At 47.3% G+C, this 23053-nt stretch overlaps 2 protein-coding genes across 2 annotated transcripts; one reads left to right on the forward strand and one right to left on the reverse strand.

The window, feature by feature from the left end:
- Positions 1-128: 128 nt before the first annotated feature.
- On the forward strand, positions 129-9800 carry LOC311161342 (1-acyl-sn-glycerol-3-phosphate acyltransferase alpha-like; the record flags this gene model as incomplete). The annotated part of the gene is made up of 7 exons (XM_084218849.1): positions 129-207; positions 4254-4488; positions 5773-5906; positions 6258-6433; positions 6672-6767; positions 7266-7338; positions 9655-9800. The coding sequence occupies 7 exons, from the start codon at positions 129-131 to the stop codon at positions 9798-9800; spliced, it is 939 nt and encodes a 312-aa protein (XP_084074975.1).
- Positions 9801-10234: 434 nt separating this feature from the next.
- On the reverse strand, positions 10235-22267 carry LOC311161343 (myeloperoxidase-like; the record flags this gene model as incomplete). Its single annotated transcript, XM_084218850.1, is given in 11 exon segments — positions 10235-10314; positions 13432-13649; positions 14118-14355; positions 15130-15300; positions 16416-16531; positions 16533-16693; positions 17089-17235; positions 19283-19323; positions 19326-19411; positions 21408-21531; positions 22129-22267. Coding segments are annotated over 11 exon segments (1521 nt in total).
- Positions 22268-23053: the final 786 nt, after the last annotated feature.

The raw sequence follows: 23053 nt of genomic DNA on the forward strand, positions 1-23053 counted from the left end.
CACTTTCTTTCTCTCTACCAGCAGCCTCCCCCAGCTGTTTCAGCTCAGAACTGCATGTCCATCCCAAGTTCATCCTGGCAGGTCCTTCTACCAGTGCCAACTACATTTTTCCTCAGTGGATGCCCACCATGGTGGTCACTGGGGTGCAGCACATGGAGTGCAGGGACAGGTTGAGAAAGCTGGATCTGCTCAGTCTGAAGAATGAGAGTGGGAATGATTTATGTCTCTCTAAGGAGCAGCTGTGAAGGTGGACACTTCCCAGAGGCTCACAGGGAAAGAACAAGAGGTAATAGATGCAGGTTACAACAAAGGAAGTAACCTTCAGACAAAGACAATTTATTCCCTGTAATAGTAGTATGATGCAGACACAGGGATGAGACAAATCTTGGGATCTCCAATCTTGGGTATTCTTTCAAACTGTCTAGGCCTTGAGCAAGCTCTCTGGATTTTTCAGTTAACCCTGCTGTGAGTAGCTGGTTGACCTACAAACCTCCTGGTGTCCTTCTCCACTTCAATTTTCCTGTGATTTACAGTGATAAACTGTTGTACTTCCTAGCCAGAGCTCACCTGGCTGGGCTCTAAGCTAGCCCATGTATGCAAGTCCTGCAGCCCAGGCTGTTGGATTCTTTTCTCTCAGGCCTGTCTTGATACCACAGAAATCTTGATGAGCCAGAACACCTTTTCTTGTATAACCTCCTTTCTTGTCATTACAAGCACTTCCAGACATGCCTTTGCTCATAAATTGGTCTCTGAAGGAAATATGTGCCCTGTAAAACTGAGGGCTATGTAGATTCATTGTGGAGCTGCAGCCAGAGCATCATAAACAGTTTCCTCAGTCTTGATGACCTTTCTCTAATATCTTTACCCTGGAATCCCCCTGAAGGTTTTAGTATCAATGTTAATGCCTCTAAGTGAGGAGTAAGGGATGAATTCCCTTTTCACCTGTTCACCATTTGGAGGCTGGTGACTGATTCTGTCCTTGGCCAGACCCAACACTGCCCTTTGATAACTTATCATAGAAACATGGAATATCCTGAGTTGGAAAGTCCCACTTCTGGCCCTGCACAGACTCCCCAGCAGTCCCACCCTGTGCCTGAGGGCATTGCCCAAATGGTCCTGGAGCTCTGGCAGCCTTGGGGCCATGTCCATTCCCTGAGGAGCCTGTTCAGCACCCTCTGGGGGAAGAACCTTTCCTGATATCCAGCTAAAACCCCCCAACACAGCTCCAGCTGCTCCCTCGGGTCCTGTCCCTGGTTACCAGAGAGAAGAGGTTGGTATCTGCCCCTCTGCTTGTTCCAATCTGTTTCAGAGTAGATATTTATGCCAGCAATTTTCAGTGGGAATCACTTCCATCTAAAAATCCAGTCCTCATATTTTGTGTTGGAACCACTTCTTTGCATTTGGAAGTCAGTGTAATCTTCAGCCTCACCAACTCCTCTCTCTCACACATCGCCGTGCTGACAACAGTCCATCCTCTTCTGAGCCTTCCTAGGGTGAACAAGACAATTTTCTTGGCCTTTCCCACCACATTGTCCCACAAAGGATCACTTGCCCTGCCTCCCCTCTCTCTTCTGGCCAATGTGTGGCTGAGCAGATCTGGGGAGTGGGAGAGTCATTAAAACTTGGGGACAAAAGCTCACGCTGTGAGCAAGTCCCCATCTCCCTATCTCAGAGTCACTTAAATTAAGCCAGGTTCTGGAAAAGGTGCAAAGACCCAGGGGCAGAAGGGAGTCAGCTGGGCATGGACACACTTGGTCTGGAGATTGGGATCTTCATTAGAGCTGCAGTTTCTGAAAACACCTTGCAGGTTAGGCAAGAGCTGACTGCTTCTGAAATCGGAGCAGGATGGGTCCAGATGCTGGGGATCCTTGTAACGGGAGAAAATCACAGCTGCAGACTTTGCTGTCTGTGGGTTTGGAGCCTGAATGTTGTGTTAGATCAGAGCTGCCTGTCTGTCCATGGTGAATTGGGGATGTCCTTGGCTTTCTCCATACTCATCAGAGACACTTACCAGCTGTTGGAATCAAAAACCTCCCTACTCTGCACAACTCCCTGACAGGAGGGGGCAGCCAGGGGGAATGTGGGCTCTGCTCCCAGGGAACAGGGACAGGAGGAGAGGGAACGGCCTCAAGTTACACCAGGGGAGGTTCAGGTCGGACATCAGGAGGAATTTCTTCTTGGAAAGAGTTGTCAGACACTGGAAGGGGCTGCCCAGGGCAGTGGTGGAGTCCCTCTCCCTGGAGATGTCCAAGGAAGGACTGGACCTGGCACTCAGTGCACTGGGCTGGTGACAGGGTGGGGGGATCAGTCACAGGTTGGACTCAATGATCCTGGAGGTATTTTCCAACCTCAGTGTTTCTGTGAAGTCATTGAAAGTTGCTGACTGTGACTTAAAATAAACCTTTTCAGTGGTCTGTGAACTGTTGTGAACTTGCAGACTTCCTTGTACCTGACATTCTGGGTGGGTGCAGAGTTGTGTCCAAGGTTTCTTCTGCAGCAGGAGCCTCACAGCAGCACCCTGGTTTGGAAACCACTGCCATTAGTGCAGGACAGCCATTCCACTCCTTCCTTTCACTGGCTTTACATTTTAGGAACCTCTTTCTGGTAGGTCAGGATGAACCAGTTGTTCATCAAATCAACCTCCTCCCAGTTGCAAAAGGCCACAATTTTGTGCAGATGAGATACAGGAAAGGTTGGCAGACACAGAAAGGGAACTGTTTGCTGGATCAAACCTTGGAGAAGCAGAAAGAAGCCTTGGTTTGTCTCTAAGCACTGGCTCCCCCAGGGACCTGGTCTCTGCAAGCACCAGTTCAGAGGGTCCCCGTGTGCACACATGGGGCTCTTGTAGTGTCTATGTGCTGGTGCAGGGACAGTTCAGAAGCTGTGGAGAAACTCTTTGCTTTGGCTGCCTCTCCTGTGGTTGCTGGGAAGCCTTGGGAGAGCTGAGAGGTGAGGCTGCAGTCACCTCTCTTCAGTTTTCCAATGAAAATCAGGAGAAGAAGGGTCCATGGCTAAGCCAGAGGAGCAGGGAGCACAGGCAGTGTCTTTCTGTATTATTATGTCTTTCCTCAGTTTCTTCAGGAAATATCACTGAGTTTTGCCCATTTTACTGTTTTAAGGATTTGACTTTGTTCTTTAGGTTTTAGGTGATGGTCATTGTGGTTTTATGGGTCCTTGGGCTATTGCCTTTTGAGAATCTGCAGCTCTCAGACCTGGCTGGAATTGAGAATCATTGCTCCTTTGAAGTGCCAGCTGCTAGAGCAAGGGCTGGTGTGCAGATGATGAATCATGAAACATTTGTTTTTCAGCCCAGTCATTCTGGCTATTGCAAAATTCCTTTTCACGCAGTTGTTTTAGGAGATGAAACGCAGTTGGAGCAATCCAGGTTATACCTGCATTTTCCTGATTTACTCCTTGCTTATGCAGATGCTGTCTGAACATGCATGTGCCTCTTGCCAGGAAAACATTGGGAGTCACTGCTCTTGCTTTTTTTTTTTTTTTTTTTTCCCTAGACTTGTGTCACTTTTCCCACTTTTCCCCCTTTTCCCACTTTTCCCACTGTGTATGTGGAATGCCCAGCTGCTCAGCTTGGTCCCTCCAGTGCCTGGATGTGTACAGCAGGGTCTGACTGCTCAAATCACTGTTTTTCTCTTTCTCCCCTGAAAATACTGATTTCTGATTTCCTGACATCTCGCGGCCACCTTGCTTGGTGAAGATCAATGTTTGCACAAACTGAGACAACCTGGGGTCACACAATCATGGAATCACGGAATGGTTTGGGCTGGAATTGACTTTAATATCATCCAATTCCACCCCTGCCATGGGCAGGGATACCTTCCACTATCCCAGGTTGCTCCATGCCCCAACCTGGTCTTGGACGTTTCCAGAGGTGAGGCAGCCACAGCTTCTCTGGGCAGGCTTTGTGCTGTCCAATACATCCTGCTCTTCCCCACTAAAGATTTTCTTAAAATTCCTCAGGGTTCCTATTCCCAGAGTCCCCTGAAGGGGCTCTCCAAGCACTGCCAGCCCTACAGCCCCTGCACACAGACAGTTTTGCTGCTGTGTTTGCCCTGTTGCCATCCAGCCGTCCCAGAGCTCTTGCAGTGCAGTTGCTAAACCAGCTTCCCACGGTGAGTGCAGCTCCCAGCAGAGAGCACAGCCTGGCTGAGGCCTCACTCCCAAACCTCATTCCAGCTTTGCACCACCCACACACAGCTGATGGAGGGAGTCTCACCTCTGCTCTACATCACCAGCTGCTTGTGACTCGCTCACTGCTCTGCTCAACACGCTCTGGGCTGGCAGGATGGAGCTTTTCCTCCTTCACTACCCCTTTACCTGTCTGCTCATTGCCTTTCTAGTCCTCTACCAGGTGAAACCTGCATTCAGATTCTTCTGCAAGATGACCTTCTATAAGTTATGGCTCTTCACCATAAGCATTGGGGTTGCCATCCTGAGTATTCCTCGTGGACGTAACGTGGACAACATGATGTAAGTTGTCTGTGGCTCCTTTCTGCCCTGAGCATGGATGGAGTCCACTCTCTCCAGTGCTTTGATCCAGTGCTTGGGGGTGTGCTGTGCAGGGAGGGATTGGTTTTATATTGATCTGGGGAGATGACAGATGCTGTAATTCAGATAAGGGGTGTGGGTTTTAATACTGGTTTGGGGTTGATAAAAATAATAACAAATTAGGGAAAGAAAGGATGTAAAAGGTGGCATATATTTGTCAAAGCAGGTAACAGCAACTTGGATGTAATACATATTGCTATTTTTACTAGAGCTCTTTCATCTGGTCTTTGGAGTTTTATTTCCCTCTTCCCCATGGCTAAGCACTTTATTACTAACTTGTGTTGAGAAAGCCACTCCAGGGGCTCTTCCCATTCTCTACTCTGAGCCAGTGCCCACCTGGGACATCACCACAGTGCAGTGCTGGCCCCTGCACAGGGCCTGGTATTCCCAGCAGCTCAGTGACAGCCTGGTGTCCCAAGTCTGGCAGTCCCCCAGCCCATCCCATAGCTGCCCATCCTATCTCTCCAAGTTCTATTCAGACTCTCCAAGACGTGGTCTCACCTGGAGGCTGCACGGGCTGTTCAGGAGTGATCAGTGGTGGCAATCAGGAACCTGGGCTGAGTGGGGATAAAAAGATGACTCTGCTACACGGTAGCACAGTGCTTGAACCCTCCTGAAGTGCTGCAGAAGCAGGACTTACTATTCCATTTTATGCTTCAGTGGGAATTCATATCTCCTAACTGAGCATCAGCCTTTTGTTTTGAGAAATTTTGTTCACCTCTTAACTTTGGTGCCTGATATTTTTTTTTTCTGGATGTTATTTTAGCAATATCTCTTCAAATAGGATTCTCAGCCTTGCAGCCTAATGTCACTAAAGGCAAATCCCTCTCTTTCCACAGCCAGCAGGGTTAGGCACAGGCTTACTGCAGCCCGTATTCCCAACCCTGCAAGGTGGGGAGAAAAGCAGAGTACAAAGGTGTGCTGTGAATCTGGTAGTATTAGCTAATATTTGGTTGATCTGTGGAACTTCTGAAGCGGTGGTTGCTGGGTCATTGGTCATGTATGGCTTGAGGGAAACCTGCAAGGTATATTTTTCTTCTGTAATTACATAATTAGCTGTAGAGGGACACTAATTGTTCTCCAAGTCATGGTCAAAGCTGTGTCCGTGGGAAACCAGAAGCAGAATGTGAGGTGGGCTGGTTTGGATGCAAAGTTTGGTCCCAGATTTCAACATCTCTTTGGCTAATTTCCACTCCTCTTTTCTAGATTTTTGCGCATATTGACCATGCCACTCAAATACATCTTTGGCATTCAGATAGCGGTGAAGGGCAAGGAGAACCTCAGGACTAAGAAACCTTTTGTCCTGGTGCTGAATCACCAGACCTCCCTTGACATCATAGGTATGTGGTGATCCTGCCTCCTCCAGGCAGGCAGGAGGGCAGGAGGGGCTGCTACACAGCCCCAAGCCAGGGCTGGTCTCCAGGGCATCAGAGGCATTTCCAAGCTACATCAGCTTCACCCTCTCCAAGGGAATGGGGACAAGGCTCTCAGCTGACCACAGCCCTCTCATAGCTGCTGCATAGCTGCTTCAGTGCCAATCCTGAGTGGGTGATCAGGAGACCCCCAAAATTCCCCAGGGATTCTACGAAGCTTCAGGCATGGCACCCCTAGAGCAGAGGGCTGTTGCCCAGAATCTAGAGGGACCCTGAGTGCAGATGACCATTTGTTCTGGCCTTGCTGTTGCCTTGCAGTGATGATGGAGATATTGCCAAGACGCTGTGTGCCCATTGCAAAGAAGGAGATCCTGTACATGGGCACGTTCGGCCTGGCCTGCTGGCTGGCAGGGGTCATCTTCATCGACCGCAAGAGGAGGGAGGAGTCCATTGGCACCCTGACAGAGGTGGCACACTCCCTGCACAAGGACAATGTGAGTGGGGAGGAGTCCAGTGAGGAGCTGCTGGAAAACAGGAATCTGAATGTGGGTGGAAAGAGATCTTTGTCTCTGGGCTGGGCAGTGAGCAGAACAGAGTGAGAGCATCAGTGTGTTCTGTGCCCATGAATGGAGGTCAGGGGTACAGAGATGAGCCCCAGAGCACCATCCCTCTGCAGTGGCTTAGAATTGTACCTGGAGGTCCTTCCTCCCTAATGTCTCCTCCTTCCTGCAGCTGCGTGTCTTGATCTTCCCTGAAGGAACTCGCAACCATGGTGGCTCCATGTTGCCCTTCAAACGTGGGGCCTTCCAGCTGGCTGTGAAAGCCCAGGTGAGACCCACCTTCCTTCTGCCCCTGGAGTGGGATTTGCCTCCTGTGGTCCACCAGCAAACCAGGGTACTCCTCCCTGGCTTCCCTATGGATTGTGTGCATATCCAGGAGCCCTCGGGGTTTGCAGGTGGCACAGGAGGGGTCTGTCTCAGAAACAGAGAGACAAGTGGAACACCTTTGTTACAGCTTGGGATAAAAGTGGGGGGATCTTGACAAGAGCCCTGGACCTCCACAGGGAAGTTTCTGCTGAGCTGGCCTCTGTAGTTCAAAATTTGACAATCCACTGTTGTTGGCCTAAATACAAAGATGAAAATACAAAATCCAATGGCGAGGACATGGGGCGATACAGTTAAATGATCTAAATATTCAAATAATCCTCCGAGTGTCTGCTATGACACTGATGGTGGTAATTATCAACAAGGTGCAGAATTCATTACTTGAATTTTGGAGAAAGGATAAGGAGATGTGCATATTCACTGCAGATTGCTTTTCCTCCAGGTCCCCATTATTCCTGTAGTGTTGTCATCCTACAACAACTTCTACAACCAGAAGGAGAAGAAATTTACACCAGGTGAGAATGACCTGGAGCAAAGAATGGTCCAGGTGGTGGTGCAAGCTCAAGTCCTCGGAGCCATGACTGGGGTGGGCAGAGGAGCATGTGTAATATGGAGATGGCACCCAGAAAACAGCAGTTTCTATCTTCTTGGGAAGAAATGGGACATTTCAGGCATCACTTTTTCCTCTCCCCTTGGATTTCTCACTGCTCGTCCAATACCTGTCCAAGAGAACTTGGAGAAGCAGCAGAGTCCTGGGGCAGGTCCTGCCCCTGACTCCCCCTCCCTGCCCTTGGATCTGCAGGTGCATGGAGAGCTAGGAAAGATTTATAGTAACAAAAATTTCTATGATAAAATTTTAGGGGAAAAAATAACACAGGTCTTGGACTTCAGAAGGAAAATGCAGGAAAAAAAATGGCACAAATGCCAATAGAGAAAAGTAACCCATCATGTTCCTTCTCTCCCTTAGCTGCCACCCACCTTAGAATGGACTTCTGCCACTTGCCACTCTTTCCCAGGCCATCCCTGGTGCTCCCTGAGGAGACAATCTGCATCTGAAATTCTCATTCCTCCCATTGTTGTGCCTGGGCGTAGTCATTCCCTTGCAGGCAGACACCTGGAAGGAGAGAGTGGTGCAAATATGGAATTGCTTTTCCAGTCATCTTTCACCTGCGGGGTTTATCCTCTCCCTGTTCACACACAAAAGTTTTTTGGATCTGGAAGTGGTCCCCCACTTGAGGGTCTATAGGAGCATGACCAGGGATTCTGACAGACTGTTCCTCTCCCTTCACATCCGTGTTCTGGGAAATCTGAGAATAACCTCATGGGGAGGGATCTTGGAAGAGGCTGAACATTTTGCTTTAAGAGAGCCAGGTCTAAAGACAGATGAGTTAGCTTTGTGACCAGTTCACAAAATGTTGTATTAACTGCAAGGATGGAGATTCCAAGAATTCCCTGAGCTATTTAGAAAAGACTTTTTGCAGTCACATGTATATTTGCCTCTATACAACTTCAGTCACCCTGGGAATTCATGGTTAGCTAATTCCATGCTCAGCAGGTCTCGGAGCCATTTTCCAAGTGGCTGTTAAACAGCCAGGACCTGAACTGCTGACAAAAGAACCCTGGTTAGCTTTCCTTGTACTCTCCCATTTTGCCCACCTGGAAGTTTTGCCAGAGCTGATTCTGGAGATGGTGGTCAAGATTCCTGCACACCGAGCAGCTCCATGGGTCAGGGCAGCTCCCTGTGTCCGCAGGGCTCTGGCTGTGCTGAGGAGCCTCTTGCAAGCCTGGCTTGGTGCCGGGTGTCGGACACTGTCATTCATGGAACATGTCTGGTGCTTGCTGGAGGTCTGTTCCCAAGAGACCTGAATTTTCAGCACAGCCTTGTCATCACTCTGCTCTTTTAGTAGGAGCAAGTGAAGTGAGGTACCAGCCTGGCTTTGGATGTAAGATGTGCTGGCAGATAAAACAGAATCATGGAATCACAGAAGGGTTTAGCTTGGTAGGGACTTGAAGCTCATTTCATTCCACCCCTTATCATGGGCAAGGACATCTTCCACTAGACCAGATTGCTCCAAGCCCCATCCAGCGTCACAAACCCTTTTCTTTTGTGAAGTTCTTCTCTAAAGCTTGTTTTGCCTCCTTCCCACAGCTCTGCTGCCAGGACTGCTGGATTTCTTTCCAGGCACATGTGTTAAACCATGTGATTATAACACATCACAGACTCCCCCCAGATCCCCAGGTTCCTGTCTGTGCAGGCACTGTCTTGGCTCCACTGGCCCAAAACAGGGAACTCTTGGTGCCAGAACAGAAGAGCATGATGGCAGCTCCCCAGTATGTTCTTCCAGTTCACACCAGTCCAATTGCTCAGATGCTTCCCCAGAGAGATCTAACATACCAGGGAATCCTGGCCACAATTTCTCTCATCCCAAAGTGTGTTTCTGGAAGGAGGGACCATGCTAAATTTGGTATTCATAGACAGACCACAGCCAGTTTGGATGTGTTGTATTAAACATCTTTTTGCCCGTGATCTAGACAGACCCTGCGCGACCTTTCCACTGTGAAAACCCATCCTATATGAAACCCATCCTATATTGCATTGTGTTGGAGGAGAGATTCACCTCTTTCCATATTTATGATTCATATGTTCCCAGTGGATGGGAAAAGCCCAGGCTGGGTTTTTGCTGTGTACATTTGGGATGTGACTGGGCTCCCACACCACCGGTGTGGGAATGAGAGCATTTCCTTGGCTGGCACCAGCCCTCCTGCTGTACTGCCTCTGGCTCTTCTATACCACTCATGAGGGTTTTCTTCCCCATCTCACCTTCTTCCAGGAAAGATGATCATCCAGATCCTGCCAGAAGTGGAGACGCTGGGCCTGGGCCCAGAGGATGTTCCCAAGCTGACGGAGCAGGTCCGAGACTCCATGCTCGCTGCCTACCAGGGGATATCGGGAATGACGAATGGAGCTTCCCATTAGCCATCCCATCTTCCAGCTCCAGCCGTGTGTGCCACAGTGCAGGGGAGGCCACAACAACCACAGGAAGGTCTGGCAGCAGAGACAACTCTGGACTGCAACACTGACAAACCAGAGACAGGCAAAACATCCACCAAGAAGAGAAGCTTCCAATGGGAATGTTCTTGTGTTCCTCCTAGAGAACTGTGCCACCCAGCCAGACAGACACACAATGGACAGCTGGACATTTCTGTGTAATCATATTGCTGAGAATGTCCCACCAGCTGGACCTCAGGCAGAGCTGGCCCCTTCCTGTGATCATTGCTGCCTGCTTCTAACCACCTTTTCCTGTTCAGATCCACCAAGGTGGAGGCATTGATCCCAAGCCTGTGACCATGCTGCCTGGGAAGTGGCTGTCTTGGGGTTTGAGGGTTGCCCACAATTCTACTGGAATACACTCAGGAGAAGGTGCTGTTGTCTTCCTCTTCCATGGAGGATTTGGGAGGTACCTCTGCCATGAGAGACAGAACCAAGGCAGCTTTGGGAGAGGGGAATTAAAGACCTTACAGGTGTCTACAGGGCTTGGTGGTTTCTTTGGCATATTTAGCCTTCCTTTTAAGCTGTGGAAGATTTTACTTTCAGGGCTGAGCTCTTCAAAGTGCAAGAGAGACATGTCTGGGGGCTCAGAAACCAGAGGCAAATCACAGGAGTATGCTGCCTAATATCCTTGCTATGCCCAGATGGAATCATCATCCCTGGAACTGTTCAAAAGATATGTGTATCTGGTGCTTAGGGACATGGTTTAGTTGTTGACCTGGCTGTGCTGGGTTAATGGACTCGATGATTTTGGAGTGCTTTTCCAGCCTTACTGGTTCTGCAGTTCTGTGATGATTCTATGATAACCTCATGATTTTTAGCACAACCTTCATATCTTTCAACTCACACACTGGGAGCTGCAGCTCCTGATTTCTGAGTCCAGCCTTCTGTCTTCTCTGTCAGAGGATGCACACCAGCCACGATGTGATTTGCTTTTTTGTGCTGGTATGTTTAGCTATGAACCATAGCCAAAGACTGTTTTGAACACAGGTCTGACTTACACAGAATCACACACAGATTCACAGAATCCTTTAGGTTGGAAAAGCCCTCTAGGATCATAGAGTCCAACATGTGACTGATCCTCACCTTCTCAACCAGCTCAGAGCACTGAGTGCCACATCCAGTCCTTCCTTGGGCACCTCCAGGGATGGGGACCCTACCACCTCCCTGGGCCCCTTCCAGGGCTTGACCATCCTTTCCAAGAAGAAATTCCTCCTGGTGTCCCCCCTGCCCCTCCCCTGGCCCAGCCTGGGGCCGTTCCCTCTCCTCCTGTCCCTGTTCCCTGGAGCACAGCCCGACCCCCCCGGCTGTCCCCTCCTGGCAGGAGCTGTGCAGAGCCACAAGGGCCCCCTGAGCCTCCTTTGCTCCAGGCTGAGCCCCTGCCCAGCTCCCTCAGCCCCTCCTGGGGCTCCAGACCCTTCCCAGCTCCATCACCTTCTCTGGACACGCTCCAGCCATTCAGTGTCTTTCTTGCAGTGAGAGGCCCAAAACTGAATGCAGAATTTGAGGTGGGGCCTCAGCAGATGGGGACAGGCACTGCCCTGGTCGTGCTGGTCACAGTGTTCTGGCACAGCCCAGGGACCATTGGACTCTTGCCCACCTGGACACACTTGGGATCTTGTTCAGCCACTGTCAGCTAGCTCCCCCAGGCCCTTTTCTGATGGAAAGATTTCCAACCTCACTGCCCTCAGCCTGTCATTGATGCCAGCTGTAGGTGAGTGCACAAGGATGTGTTTTATTACTGCCCAGAATACCCAAACCACACAGATTCACTGTAGGATTTAAATAAAACCTGTTTCAAGGCTTCAAGATGCAGCTGCCATGCTTCAGTGACTTCAAAGGCTGAAATCTCACTGCTGATTAGAAGCAGCCTAAACAGCTCCTTCTCTTGTGCAAAACCAGAAGATTGGGAATGTTTGGTGAAGATTACAGAAATGTGCTAATTTCTGAGCAGGTAAAAGGATAAGGAGTTTGATTTTGCAATGCAAGTATGCCAGCCTGCAGGTTTGGCACCCATTCAGGATGAGACGTAAAAAATCTTGTCATAATTACACTTTTAGAGAGTCAGAAAGCCTCTGATCAATTCTTTAGGGCAACAGAAAATAAAATATCGTTGCCCTTTCATCTGAAGACTTACATTGCTGGAAGTTTTTTTGAAAGAATTTTTTTTTTTTTAAAATCGCATTACAGGAAGTAAAACAGATTACATAGTCTTGAGCTCCCCTCTGGGAAACCATGTGCTGATGTTCAGTCAACAGCAGCCAGTGGAGCCTGATGTCCAGGCAGGAGTTTCCCAGGAGCAGCTCAGTGCCACCATTAGGGGTTTCCAACTCCAGTCTGATGAGTAGGATTAGAAACTCAATAAAGCAAGAAAAAGCTGCTGAGAAGCACAAAGTCTTTCCTGGACACACCATTTTTGTCCACCTTTTTATCATCCCTGTATCCTTGCACCTCTGAGACACCGTGGTGCTTCCAGCCTTAGGATGAATGGTTTGGGGAAAATTCCTTGACATTTCAAAAGGTTAAACCTCTAACAACTGCTTTTAGCCCTGGAATTTAACTCTCTCTGGGTTACACAAACACTTTGACTTCCCCCAAACCTGATGAGAAAAAAGCCACAGGAAGCAGCTCAGCACATTTTAGTGACCATAAGAATATGATTTAAAAAAGAGATGAAAAACCCTCTGTTGTATAGAGAGAAGGTAAGCTGGACTCAGGTTCTAAAGAATGGGGTGAAGCCACCATAATTTAGCCTTTAAGTGCAAATATCTGTCTTAAACAACAGAGTTTCCCTCAAATAGTTACTCAAACTCAATACAGGAACTGCATGGAGATGCTTTGTTGTCTGTACCTTGCAGAAGGACAATGTAGGTGATCCCCAGGTATTGTGATCATCTATAAATTGGTTGTCAGAAGGAAAAATAATCCAGTCTGGTCCATTCTTCAAGTCTCTGTTCTCCCACATCATTTCAGTTGGGAGACCCCTAGTCAAAAGTGGTTTAGTAGGACACTGAGTGTCCACATCTCTGATAAAGACATTGTTTTACCGTGGCACACCATAACCTTGGATCATGTGTGTTCAGCTGTTGGTGTGTGAGGCCATACAGTGTCAAAACTACTCCAGATATACCATAAACTGATTTAAAGCTTCGGGGAAGATGAGGAGAGAACAGGAGCTTGGAGCAGCACAGTAAGACTTTGGAGCAGGCTGGTTAATTCTAGTTGCTTTTTCATCAACATCTTTCCTGTCAGAAAAGACTATGGAATAAGGTCTTTAGAGGACACATTCCCAAGGTCCAGAACAGGCTGGATTTTGAGGAATTTCCTATCTGCTTGAAAGGAAGAGGCAGGGAATAAGGTATGATGAAAGTGATGGATTGCCTGGAAACCCAGTGAACAGCACCTCTGCCTCCAGTGCTGTCTGAGTGTAGCTAAATGGACAATCGTTGTCTTTTGGGGGTAGAATCACTGTGGAAACCTTAATTCTTTCAATTTTTTAGGTGTGGAAAAGACCTATTAGTGCATTGATTATTTTTGACAGATCTTAGACCACTGGTACCTTTTGTGGCACTCTCAGGCTCATCTTTCCAGGATGAGAGGTCAAGCACATCAATCTCTTGGCAATCAGTGAAGTCCTCAGGATAAGTGTTGATCTTGAACACATCCCTGGGTATCTTTTTGATATGAGTATTGTCACAGATCACCCTTGACACTGAGATTTTTCTCAATGCTTGCAACTGTTGTGGAGTGAAAACTCCCGGGTTTTCCCACCAGAATCTGCAATAAAATTTTCAGAAGCAGTTTTTAATCTCTGGTTACTTGCTGAGAGGGGAACCTGACCAAGGTGAGTCTGAATGGTGCTTAATCCACTCTCCCTAGGATCACCCCTTTAGAAAGAGGTGTCTCCAGTGTGGCCAGATCTGGGTTTGGCCAGTGCAGAGCCTGCCTCTTCCACACAGCATCAGCAGGCTGCTGGGATGCAGGGATTTATGCCCTGAGAGCAAAAGTCACGTCAGGCAGAGGCCACAGCAGATCCCCCACGGTCTGGAGCTGGTACTCCTCAGCCACATTAATCTAGAGAAACAGGCTGACAAAAACAGTCCTTTGGCAACTGGGCTAAAATGAAGGGATGAGCGCTGCCGGGAGCACTCACTGGAGTGCTGTAAATGGGTTGGATTAGTGTGTCACAGGAAATGTCAGCATTTCCCCCCTAAAAAATGCCACCACAGAGAATGTATCTCTCACCTGTCCCCATCACACAGGTTCCTGAACTGGGTGCCAATAGTGCAGGACAGGAGGGGCCCAACTCTGCCCTGGGGAACCACGGGCTCTGCAGCTGCCCCAGTCCAGAGGTCAGTATTGTACAGTGTCCCATACACATCCATGAACTTCTTGGCCACTTTGGGATTGCCCAGCACCTCAGATAATTCTTCAATAGTTTGGGGTTGGGAGAGCCCACAGAAGCCCCTCCAGGCACTGTAACCTGCAAAAGCAGGAGCAGTAGATGACCAGGACCCACCACCACATCCCCACAGCACCTTTCTTGGACCATGAGAACTGCCTGCTTCTTCTCATGATATTAAAGGATCTGGAAGGCACTATTGTCTGGGCAGTCCCAACAAATGTCACATTTTCAAAGGTCCTTCTCATGTGTACACTAAACAAACAGTTTGGGTCATCTTTGTGACTACACCTCATGCTGGTGGTTAAATCTTTCTACTCCTGTGGGTGAATGCATCAGTCCTGGCAGCTTTGGGAGGCAAAATTTCTAGAATCAGATTCTTACAAAAGAGTAAATTTGGTTGTGTTTAACCCAAGAGCACTCGTTCTTCTCTAGCACCTGGGGCAGTCCCACCTGTGGGTGCAAGTCACTTCTGCTCAGAACTCTGGCTTGTCTGGGACGTAAGACAAGATTGATGGGCAAAGAACAAAGCCCAGGGCATGTGTCCAAGCCCATGTGAAAGCTTCATTTGGTCACTTGTGCCTACCTTCAGTCTCTCATCCACTTTCTTACATTATCCCCAATATCATATTTGATTTCTAAGCCTTTTGTCCTTGTCGTACACATCTCACAAAAAGGTTTTTATCATACAGAAGCCTCTTATTCCCTGAGCTTAACTGTCTGTCCATCCTTCACCCTCAAATCAGGGTGCTGGTTCTTCCCATTAGTATAGAAAAAGCTTAGTTCATTCATGGAATAAGCAGAAGAAAGAAAAAAGGTCTTATTCAAAGGAGGTGTGGACTTGTGTCTCCTTACCTGGAAGGCCGTGGTCTCTTCCCCGCTGCATGTTCACGGTTCCTAGATCCAGACCCATCACCTCTGTCTGTTCAAAGAGGTGGTTCTGGAGGTCCTCAATGAGCATCTGGCTCTGTTTCATGAGTTTTGCATGGTCCACAACCATGCCCCAGATCAGGGGGTCGATGCCTCCTGCAGCCATGGCAAATCAAGGAAAGATTTTTGTGCCAAGGTGCAGCTTCGACGGTCCCTTTCATGCGGCTGAAACAGTCTGCTATGGGCTGGGTGGGGCTTTCATCTTCATATTTTCATTTCACCATGTCTGTATGGAATCATAGAATCACAGAGTGGTTTGGGTTGGAAAGGACCTTAAAGCCCTCTCATTCCACCCCTGCCATGGCAGGGACAACTTCCACTGTCCCAGGTGCTCCCAGCCCTGTCCAGCCTGGCCTTGGGCACTGCCAGGGATCCAGGGGCAGCCACAGCTGCTCTGGGCACCCTGTGCCAGGGCCTGCCCACCCTCACAGTGGTACCTCTATGAACCTGTACATGTCTGAGGGTGCCAGTAAATAAAGTCTCACATAATTCTTTATCCTTCCCCATCCCTTAGCTTTCCCTTCCACACCCCTGAATTCCCTTGCCATGCACCAGTCCCTTTCCAAGTCTGCTCCTCAGCCTGCCAGGCTCCATTACATGCTGGTGCTTGGGAATCTGTCCAAGGTTTTAGATTTTACAACAGATTTTGCTTGTAATTCACTATTAATTGACAGATATTTATTAAAACATTAAATGTAGTGATAGCATTAATTAATGTCTGACTGTCCACATCTTTTTGATAGCAATTAAGGAGACAGTATGAGCAAAACCAGGAAAATTGGCTGCACAACTGTAATTATATTTCTCATAATTAGTTAACCCATTTTGGAAGAGATATTTGTCTTCCTCAGAAGGACTTATCTGGAGATCTCAGCTGTGTAGTAGCAGGACCCCATAACTCCAGTTAGAGGCAGGAGGAGGAATGGGCACCTCTAGGAAGGAATGATGCTGCTTCAGTTCAGTTAAACTGGATGCATCACCCTCTGTCCATGTCTCCTGATTAAAGGAGGATATAAGAGCTTTGATTGACATAGACTGAACATGCTGCTCAGTGCTCTTGGCTGGGTGACAAGGTGGGGGTCACAGGTTGGACTTGATGGTCTTGTAAATCTTTTCCAACCTAAATGATTCTGGGATTCTGTAATTCCATGTGCCTCACCAACTGATCTCCACCCCAGGACCAGGCCAGGACCACTGTTTCACATTCTTACCTTCCATTATAATTCTCCACAGGGCACAGAAGGTCAAATGCAGAGGGACATGGGAGGAGGCACACCGAGGCCGAAAGTTCTCATTCAAACGGGACACAAAAGGCGGCACCGAATCAGAAAGTCAGGGAGAAAACACCTGAGGCCCTTGGATCCACCTTTTCATGGTAACCACTGTACAAAGGGATCCACTTGCTGGTCTCCTCAGCCAGCAGGAGTGGGAGGTAATCTCTGTCTGTTATGATGTGAAAAAGCACAAGAGCACAGCAAGTCACCAGCAGCTGCAGCAGAAATGGCATCAAAAGTCAAGTGCAGAGAATGAACGTGGACTCTGTGCAGCAGAATTCATTGAAATCTTCAGAAAAGAGCTGTAGCAATGGAACAAGTTTGGCATAATGGATTTAAATTATTTTAAAATGTGAAATTATTTTATCTAATAATTAATTTGTACATTAATATAATAAATAATTGATAAATTAGTATCATGGTGTATAAAAAAGCTCTGGATATCCATGCTGTCTCAGACTGACTATCCTCATTCTCAATTTCCAGCTCCTACAAATAACTCCACTGATTCAGCAAAGTACTTTCCTCCTTTTGCCTGAAGGAAAAACCATTTCTAAGTGTGTGGATGGTAAACATGAACAGTAATCAGTGCCTGGTTTATGGCAATCACAATCTTTTGACTTTCCTGGTAAAGCTTTTCCCCATCCCAGTGGGGATTTGATTTCCTCAGCTCGGTAGCCAGGCGATTGTGCTCTCGGACAAAGAGAGTGTGCATTGCAGAGAGTCCCAGGTTTTCTGTCACCCATTTGTCCCCTAAAATGAAAATATTTTATAAATTTTGGACATTGCTTTCAATTTCAGAAGGAAGTGTTTGTGTTAGGACAGACAAGTAACAAGTGGTGATGTTCCTGGCAATAATGCTGTGCCTGCCCCATTCCTGGAAGGGTCTGGGGTGAGGCTGAATGGGGCTTGGAGCAACCCAGTCAAGTGGAAGGTGTCTCTGCCCATGACAGGGGGTGGAACAGGATGGTCTTTAAGTTCTCTTCTGAGCCAAACCTTCCTGTGATTCTATGAAAACTGGAGGGCACTCACTGAAGACCCTCTGTGAGATGATGGAAGAAGCTGTGAGCATTTCCTCACTCAGTAAGCAGCCCTTCTCACAGGCAGAGAATGAGGAAATGTGAACACTCTGTACCCTTATGATTGATTTTGCAAGCTTCACATTTATAAATATTTTTTGTTGTTGTTATTCCTGTGATGGATCACTTCAAATTTGAATAAGTTCTGTGTTTGTCTTCAGTTTTTTTACATTTCATACAAATGTCTAGACTTTTCTTCTGATGTAGGGTGGGTTAGTTAATTAATCAATTAACTAGATTCCTTGAGAGTGTTTAACTGTTAGTCTTGATGAGATTGCAAACTGAATCATAGAATCACAGAATGGAAAGGACTTTAAAGCCCATCCCATTTCAACCTTCCACTACCCCAGGTTGCTCCAAGCCCCATTCAGCCTCACCCTGGACACTTCCAGGGATGGGGCAGCCACAGCTGCTCTGGGAAACTTTGCCAATGCTTTACCACCCTCACAGGGAAGAATTTCTTCTGTATATCTAATTGATTCTACTCTCTTTCAATGTGAAGCCATTCCCCCTTGTCCTCCCGCTACAGTTGCTAATGCAGTCCCTCTCCAGCCTCCCTGTAGTCCCTCCAGATCCTGGAAGGTGCTGTGAGGTCTCCACACAACCCACTCTTCTCCAGGCTGAACAGCCTCAACTTTCTCAGTCAGTGCTGATAAACTGACAATTGGCATTCAAGTAATGAATGGTGAATTCTAGGTAGAAGAAAAAAAGCTCCAGAGAAGTTTTAAACACTGGTGGCTATTCTGTTGAAAATTTCTCATGCTTTTGAAAAGACTTTATAAAGGAAGATCAATTTGCTGTAATTTTTTGGGAAGTTAAAATAATTTTTATGTTTATTGATCGATTATAGCTTGATTGTTTTTCTTTTCTAACTGGGGGGAGGATTCCCTGTCTTTCACCTTACATGGTCATGTCTTGAAGTGAAGTCCCTCATTCAAATATCACAGAATCACAGAATATCCTCTGTTGGAAGAGACCTACAAGAGACCTACAAGAGTGTCCTCATTCCCTCTAATTCATATTGAGAATTGCCACGTTTACCTATTTTTGAACACCTTCAGGGATTGACTCCTCCACTGGCCTGGAAATCATGCTCCAACGCTTAACCACTGTGTCATTGAAGAACTTCTTGCTAATATCCTAAACCTCCTCCAGTACAATTTGAAGTTATGTCCTCTTGTCCTGTCACTTGTTCCCTTGGAGAAGAGGCCAACCCACACCTACTCCTTTCAAGTAGTTGTAGATCATGCACAAGATTATCTTAGATAAATTACTAAGAGTTGTGGGCATTACACAGCTCCATGTCATTCCTCAGCTCCATCCAATCAGGTGTAAAAGTGGATTACACAGTCCTTCAGCCAAACCTGGCTTCATGGAAAGCCCTTTCCAGCTGAAACTTGTTTGTGAACACCAGAAAGTCAAGAACATGGCTGAGGAACTCCCAAGCCTTGTGGTTTGTACAAACCTCCTGATGTCCTTGGGCACTGACTGCAGCAATCCTTGGGATGTACACTTCAGAAACTGCTTAGGAAAGCATCCACAACATTTTTCTCATGTCTTTCTCCAACAACAAATATTAACCTGAGCAATAACTCAGTTGTGGAAAAGCTGCCTAAGATCAAAGATCAAGCTATTTACACTTTAGATGTCACCACTGCTTCCCTCCTGAGGGTGCATTGAGGGCAGTGTCCGTAGTCATGGCTGGATTAGGATAACAGCTCTCACCAGTGGGAGTGGGAATCCATTGTAGTGGTCTCCTTCACTGCTCCTCTGGGAACAGACACTCCATCTTCGTACACAGCTGGGAGCCAGCGTGCAAAGGCGCAGTCAGAGGACCCCAGGTGGGAGGGATTTCTGCAGCATCACCAAAAAACAATTTCTGTTATTTTTTCAAACATCAGCAGACCAACATTTCACAACCCTTTATTCCATGTCTGAACACTCTGGTAAGAGGGATGAGACTGGCAAAAGAGAAGCAAAGGAGCAAATTTTACCAAGGTTATTACTGTGGAGAAAAATCAACTTTTTTAAGAAAGGTGCCTTGTGTCACTCTATTAATTGTGTCTGTCAGTTAAACCTGAATTAATTTTATCTGGCATTTAAATCTCTCTACCACCTCTGTCATCACTGCCCTCTCAAAATCAGACTCACAGCAGGGCCATCAGCACAGTGAGAGTGGCCATGTCTTGTCCAGCTGGGGGCTGGAAGCTTCCAAGGATGAAGATTCTCCACTTCTGTGGGGATCTGTGCCAAGGCTGCCCCTTGGGGGTGTTTTTACACAGAACCTCTCAGCCTGCAGCTGTGGCCATTGTGTTGTTTCCTTGCACAGCTCCAAAAATTTGAATTGCTAAAGTCAGCATTTTATGTTCAGAAGAAAAATAATTCTGATTGAGCCAATGATCTATGGCCTTGTGGGCACAAAACTCAGGCAATGTCTGTCTATATGATGTGGCACTCAGGGTTCTGGTCTGGTTGATAAGGTGGGGATGAGTCAAAGGTTGGACTTGATGGTCTTGGAGGTCTTTTCCAACTTAAATGATTCTGTGATTCTGCACTGGAAAAGAAAGGAGTACCCAGTGCCCACAGTAATGTGCTGTGAAATAAGAGCATGTCCTAGGAAAATGACTGCCAGAGCTGAAGCAATTCCATCAAATATTAAGAACTCAGAACCACCAGGGTCTCGTTCTGATTCTTATTAGTGTCCTTGCAGGCAAACAATTCTCATGGTGTGCACCTCAAGCTGAGCAAGATCCTTGGGAAAATATTAACACCACAGGGATCCCTCAAGCCTCCCTCCATCTCTCTGGCAGCACAACAATGTCAAGGACAATCCCATCCTGAGCCTCAAATCAACATGGACACAAAATCCCATAATGGGTCAGGCTGGAACAGACCACACTGGGGTCACCTGGTCCCATGTCCCTGCTCCAGCAGGGTCATCTCAGACCACATGGCACAGGACTGTGTCCAGATAGTTCTGGAACATCCCCAGTGAAAGAGACTCCATACCCTTCCTGGGCAGACAGACAGTGCTGTCCTTGTGGGGCAGGAGGCCCTGGAGTCCAGGGGGACAGACTGGAAAACCCCAGTGAGAGTGAGCTCCCCGCACACTGCTGCCGAGCTGTGCTGTGTCATCACATCTGGCACATCTGTTTCATGCCAGGTGCACAATGGATGCAAGTCCAACTCAGATTTGGGGCTGGCACTGACACAGCAGGACAAGAAGCCTTGACTGTCATTGTCAGAGTAGGAATTTGGTAATTTTCTGTAAAAAAAAAAATTTAAAAAAAAATTAAAAAGCACAAAAGGAAATAAATGTTTGATACGAGCTTTGAACCTGGAGGGAAACTATGTGCAAAAACACCTGAAGAACTAATTTTCTCAGATAAAGGATGTACAATACACAAAGTTGGAAGAACCAAGAATTAAAGTCTTATTTAATTCCCACTCTTACTCATCACAGACATACATCAACAGCTGAATATTATCATCTGAATCAGCTGGGGAAATTAGTATTGTCCCTATGGAAGAGTGGAGGGATGATTTCCTGTAGCCTCCAGCAAAATGAGAGGCTGAGTCATGGCCTCAAAATTTTCTCACCTTCTTACCTGCCCCCACCCCAAGACCCTTTTCTTCCTCCAAAGCAGCACCTAAAGGGCAGTGGGTGCAAATCTGAGATTTTTAAGAAGTTACATCTTTTTCCTGACAGGCACAGGCAGAAATGAATCCTCTGTTATAGGTTCATTAAGCTGAGCATTTCACTCTTCTTGCCCCTTTGAAAGGCACTTTCACAAGTCATCTACCCTGGGTCAGAATAAAGACACTCACCTTGTCCACACACAGATCCCACCTGTTGTTGTGCTCCTCAGTAATGGTCCTGTAAAAGTCCCTCTCTGGGCATTTAATGGAATGAGTCTGACAGTCACAGCCAGAGCCCTTGGAAATCATCTCCTTCTGCCTCCTGCTTAGCAGGTCTGCAAGAGAAACCCTGTAAAGAAACATCTGATGATACTCTTTTGTTGTTTTAGCTTCTCAGTGTTCTAGGTCAGCATTTGAGACAACTGAATTGGAGCTGTGGATATAAAATATCTGGATTAGAATTGTTAATTTGATGCCTAGATCCTTTTGTGGATCAGCCTTCCCATCTGGACCAGGGAAACTGGGTGGGCATAAAGCAATTTTTCAGGGGAATGTGGAGAGCATCATCACCAGGAAGGTTCTACCCCAGCTGGGAACAAAATGATGAGTTTGCAGAGTGGTACAACCTAGGTGTGCAGAGCAGAAGTGGAAGATGGAGGGTTTTCAGCGATTACAGTCTCCAGTGGGCTTTGTCCCAGGTTTGTTCCAGGTATTGTTAAGCTGATTTTAAAAGGATAGGAGAGATGCACTCTCAAAGATGATGAATAAAACACCCAGGAGTCTGGTCTGTCTCTGAGAAACCTTCAAATCTATTCTCCTGTTGGGGAAGGGTTTTATCCCTGGTTATTTGGGTCATGGCAGAGATGCTCCCTGCCACCTGCTGTGGCACATTTCCTGCTCTTTGCAAGACATTTTGATCTAAATCACGTTACCTGTGACATTGAAACTCTGCTCCTCAGAGAGATGCAGCTTCCTTTTGAGGAGTTTCAAAGTAGTTTCCAAGTAATCAGCAGCATGGACTGCAGATCTGGTTCTTCCTATGGGGTCCTTTAGGTGCATCAGAAAATCCATCGGGTTAACAATCTTTTCCTCCAGTTTTCTCTTTAAGCTGAACATAGAAGAGTTCCATGAAGCACCTTCTCTGAAATCAGAGCTCCTCTGTCATGCTGGACTGGGTGTAATTAGCTGTGACACCACTGCAGGGTCACACACAGGCCCTTCCCAGTAGGACCAGCTCTCTGCACATTAGCAAGTCAGCTCAGATGGTTTTGGCAAACAAAGCACTGTAATCCCCTACTTCAAGTTTGTAGTCACACTTCCCTGTCACAATAAACTTTGTTCTATCATGGGGAAATCCAGATCAATGAACTGTGTCTGGATAAAATTTTACATGTATTATGTTGCAAGGTGTATTCTGTGAATAGAGGGACAACCTCGCTCCTGTTCCATCTCTTTCTGGTCTCAAGGTTCTGTCTTGCTACTTCTGTGGGATGAGTGGAGAGAGGCTCCTTCCCAAATCATCTCCCTGCCTGGAACCAGCCTTTGGGGACAATCACAGAGCACACCTGGGGTTTGACTTCCATGTCTGGGGCAGGGTGTCCATCTGCACAACTCCAGTTGTTCTGGAGAGGGGCAGAACTCCTGCTGCCAGGAGAGGACTCACACGTGTCCAGCATGTCTGAACCATTACAGACCAGTGAGAGGTGCTCATGGCAGTGTAGGTGAGGAAACAATACCTGGAGGTCATGGTTGGTGGTTCTGGGACCAGAATCCAGCCAAACTGGGCAAAAGGATCCCTCCAGCCATGACAAAGAGAGCCCTGGTGCTAAGGCTTCCCCATAATAAATATGCATTGGA

The sequence above is a fragment of the Fringilla coelebs genome (assembly GCF_963513975.1).
Source record: "Fringilla coelebs genome assembly, chromosome: 20".
In the NCBI taxonomy this organism is placed as follows: domain Eukaryota; kingdom Metazoa; phylum Chordata; class Aves; order Passeriformes; family Fringillidae; genus Fringilla; species Fringilla coelebs.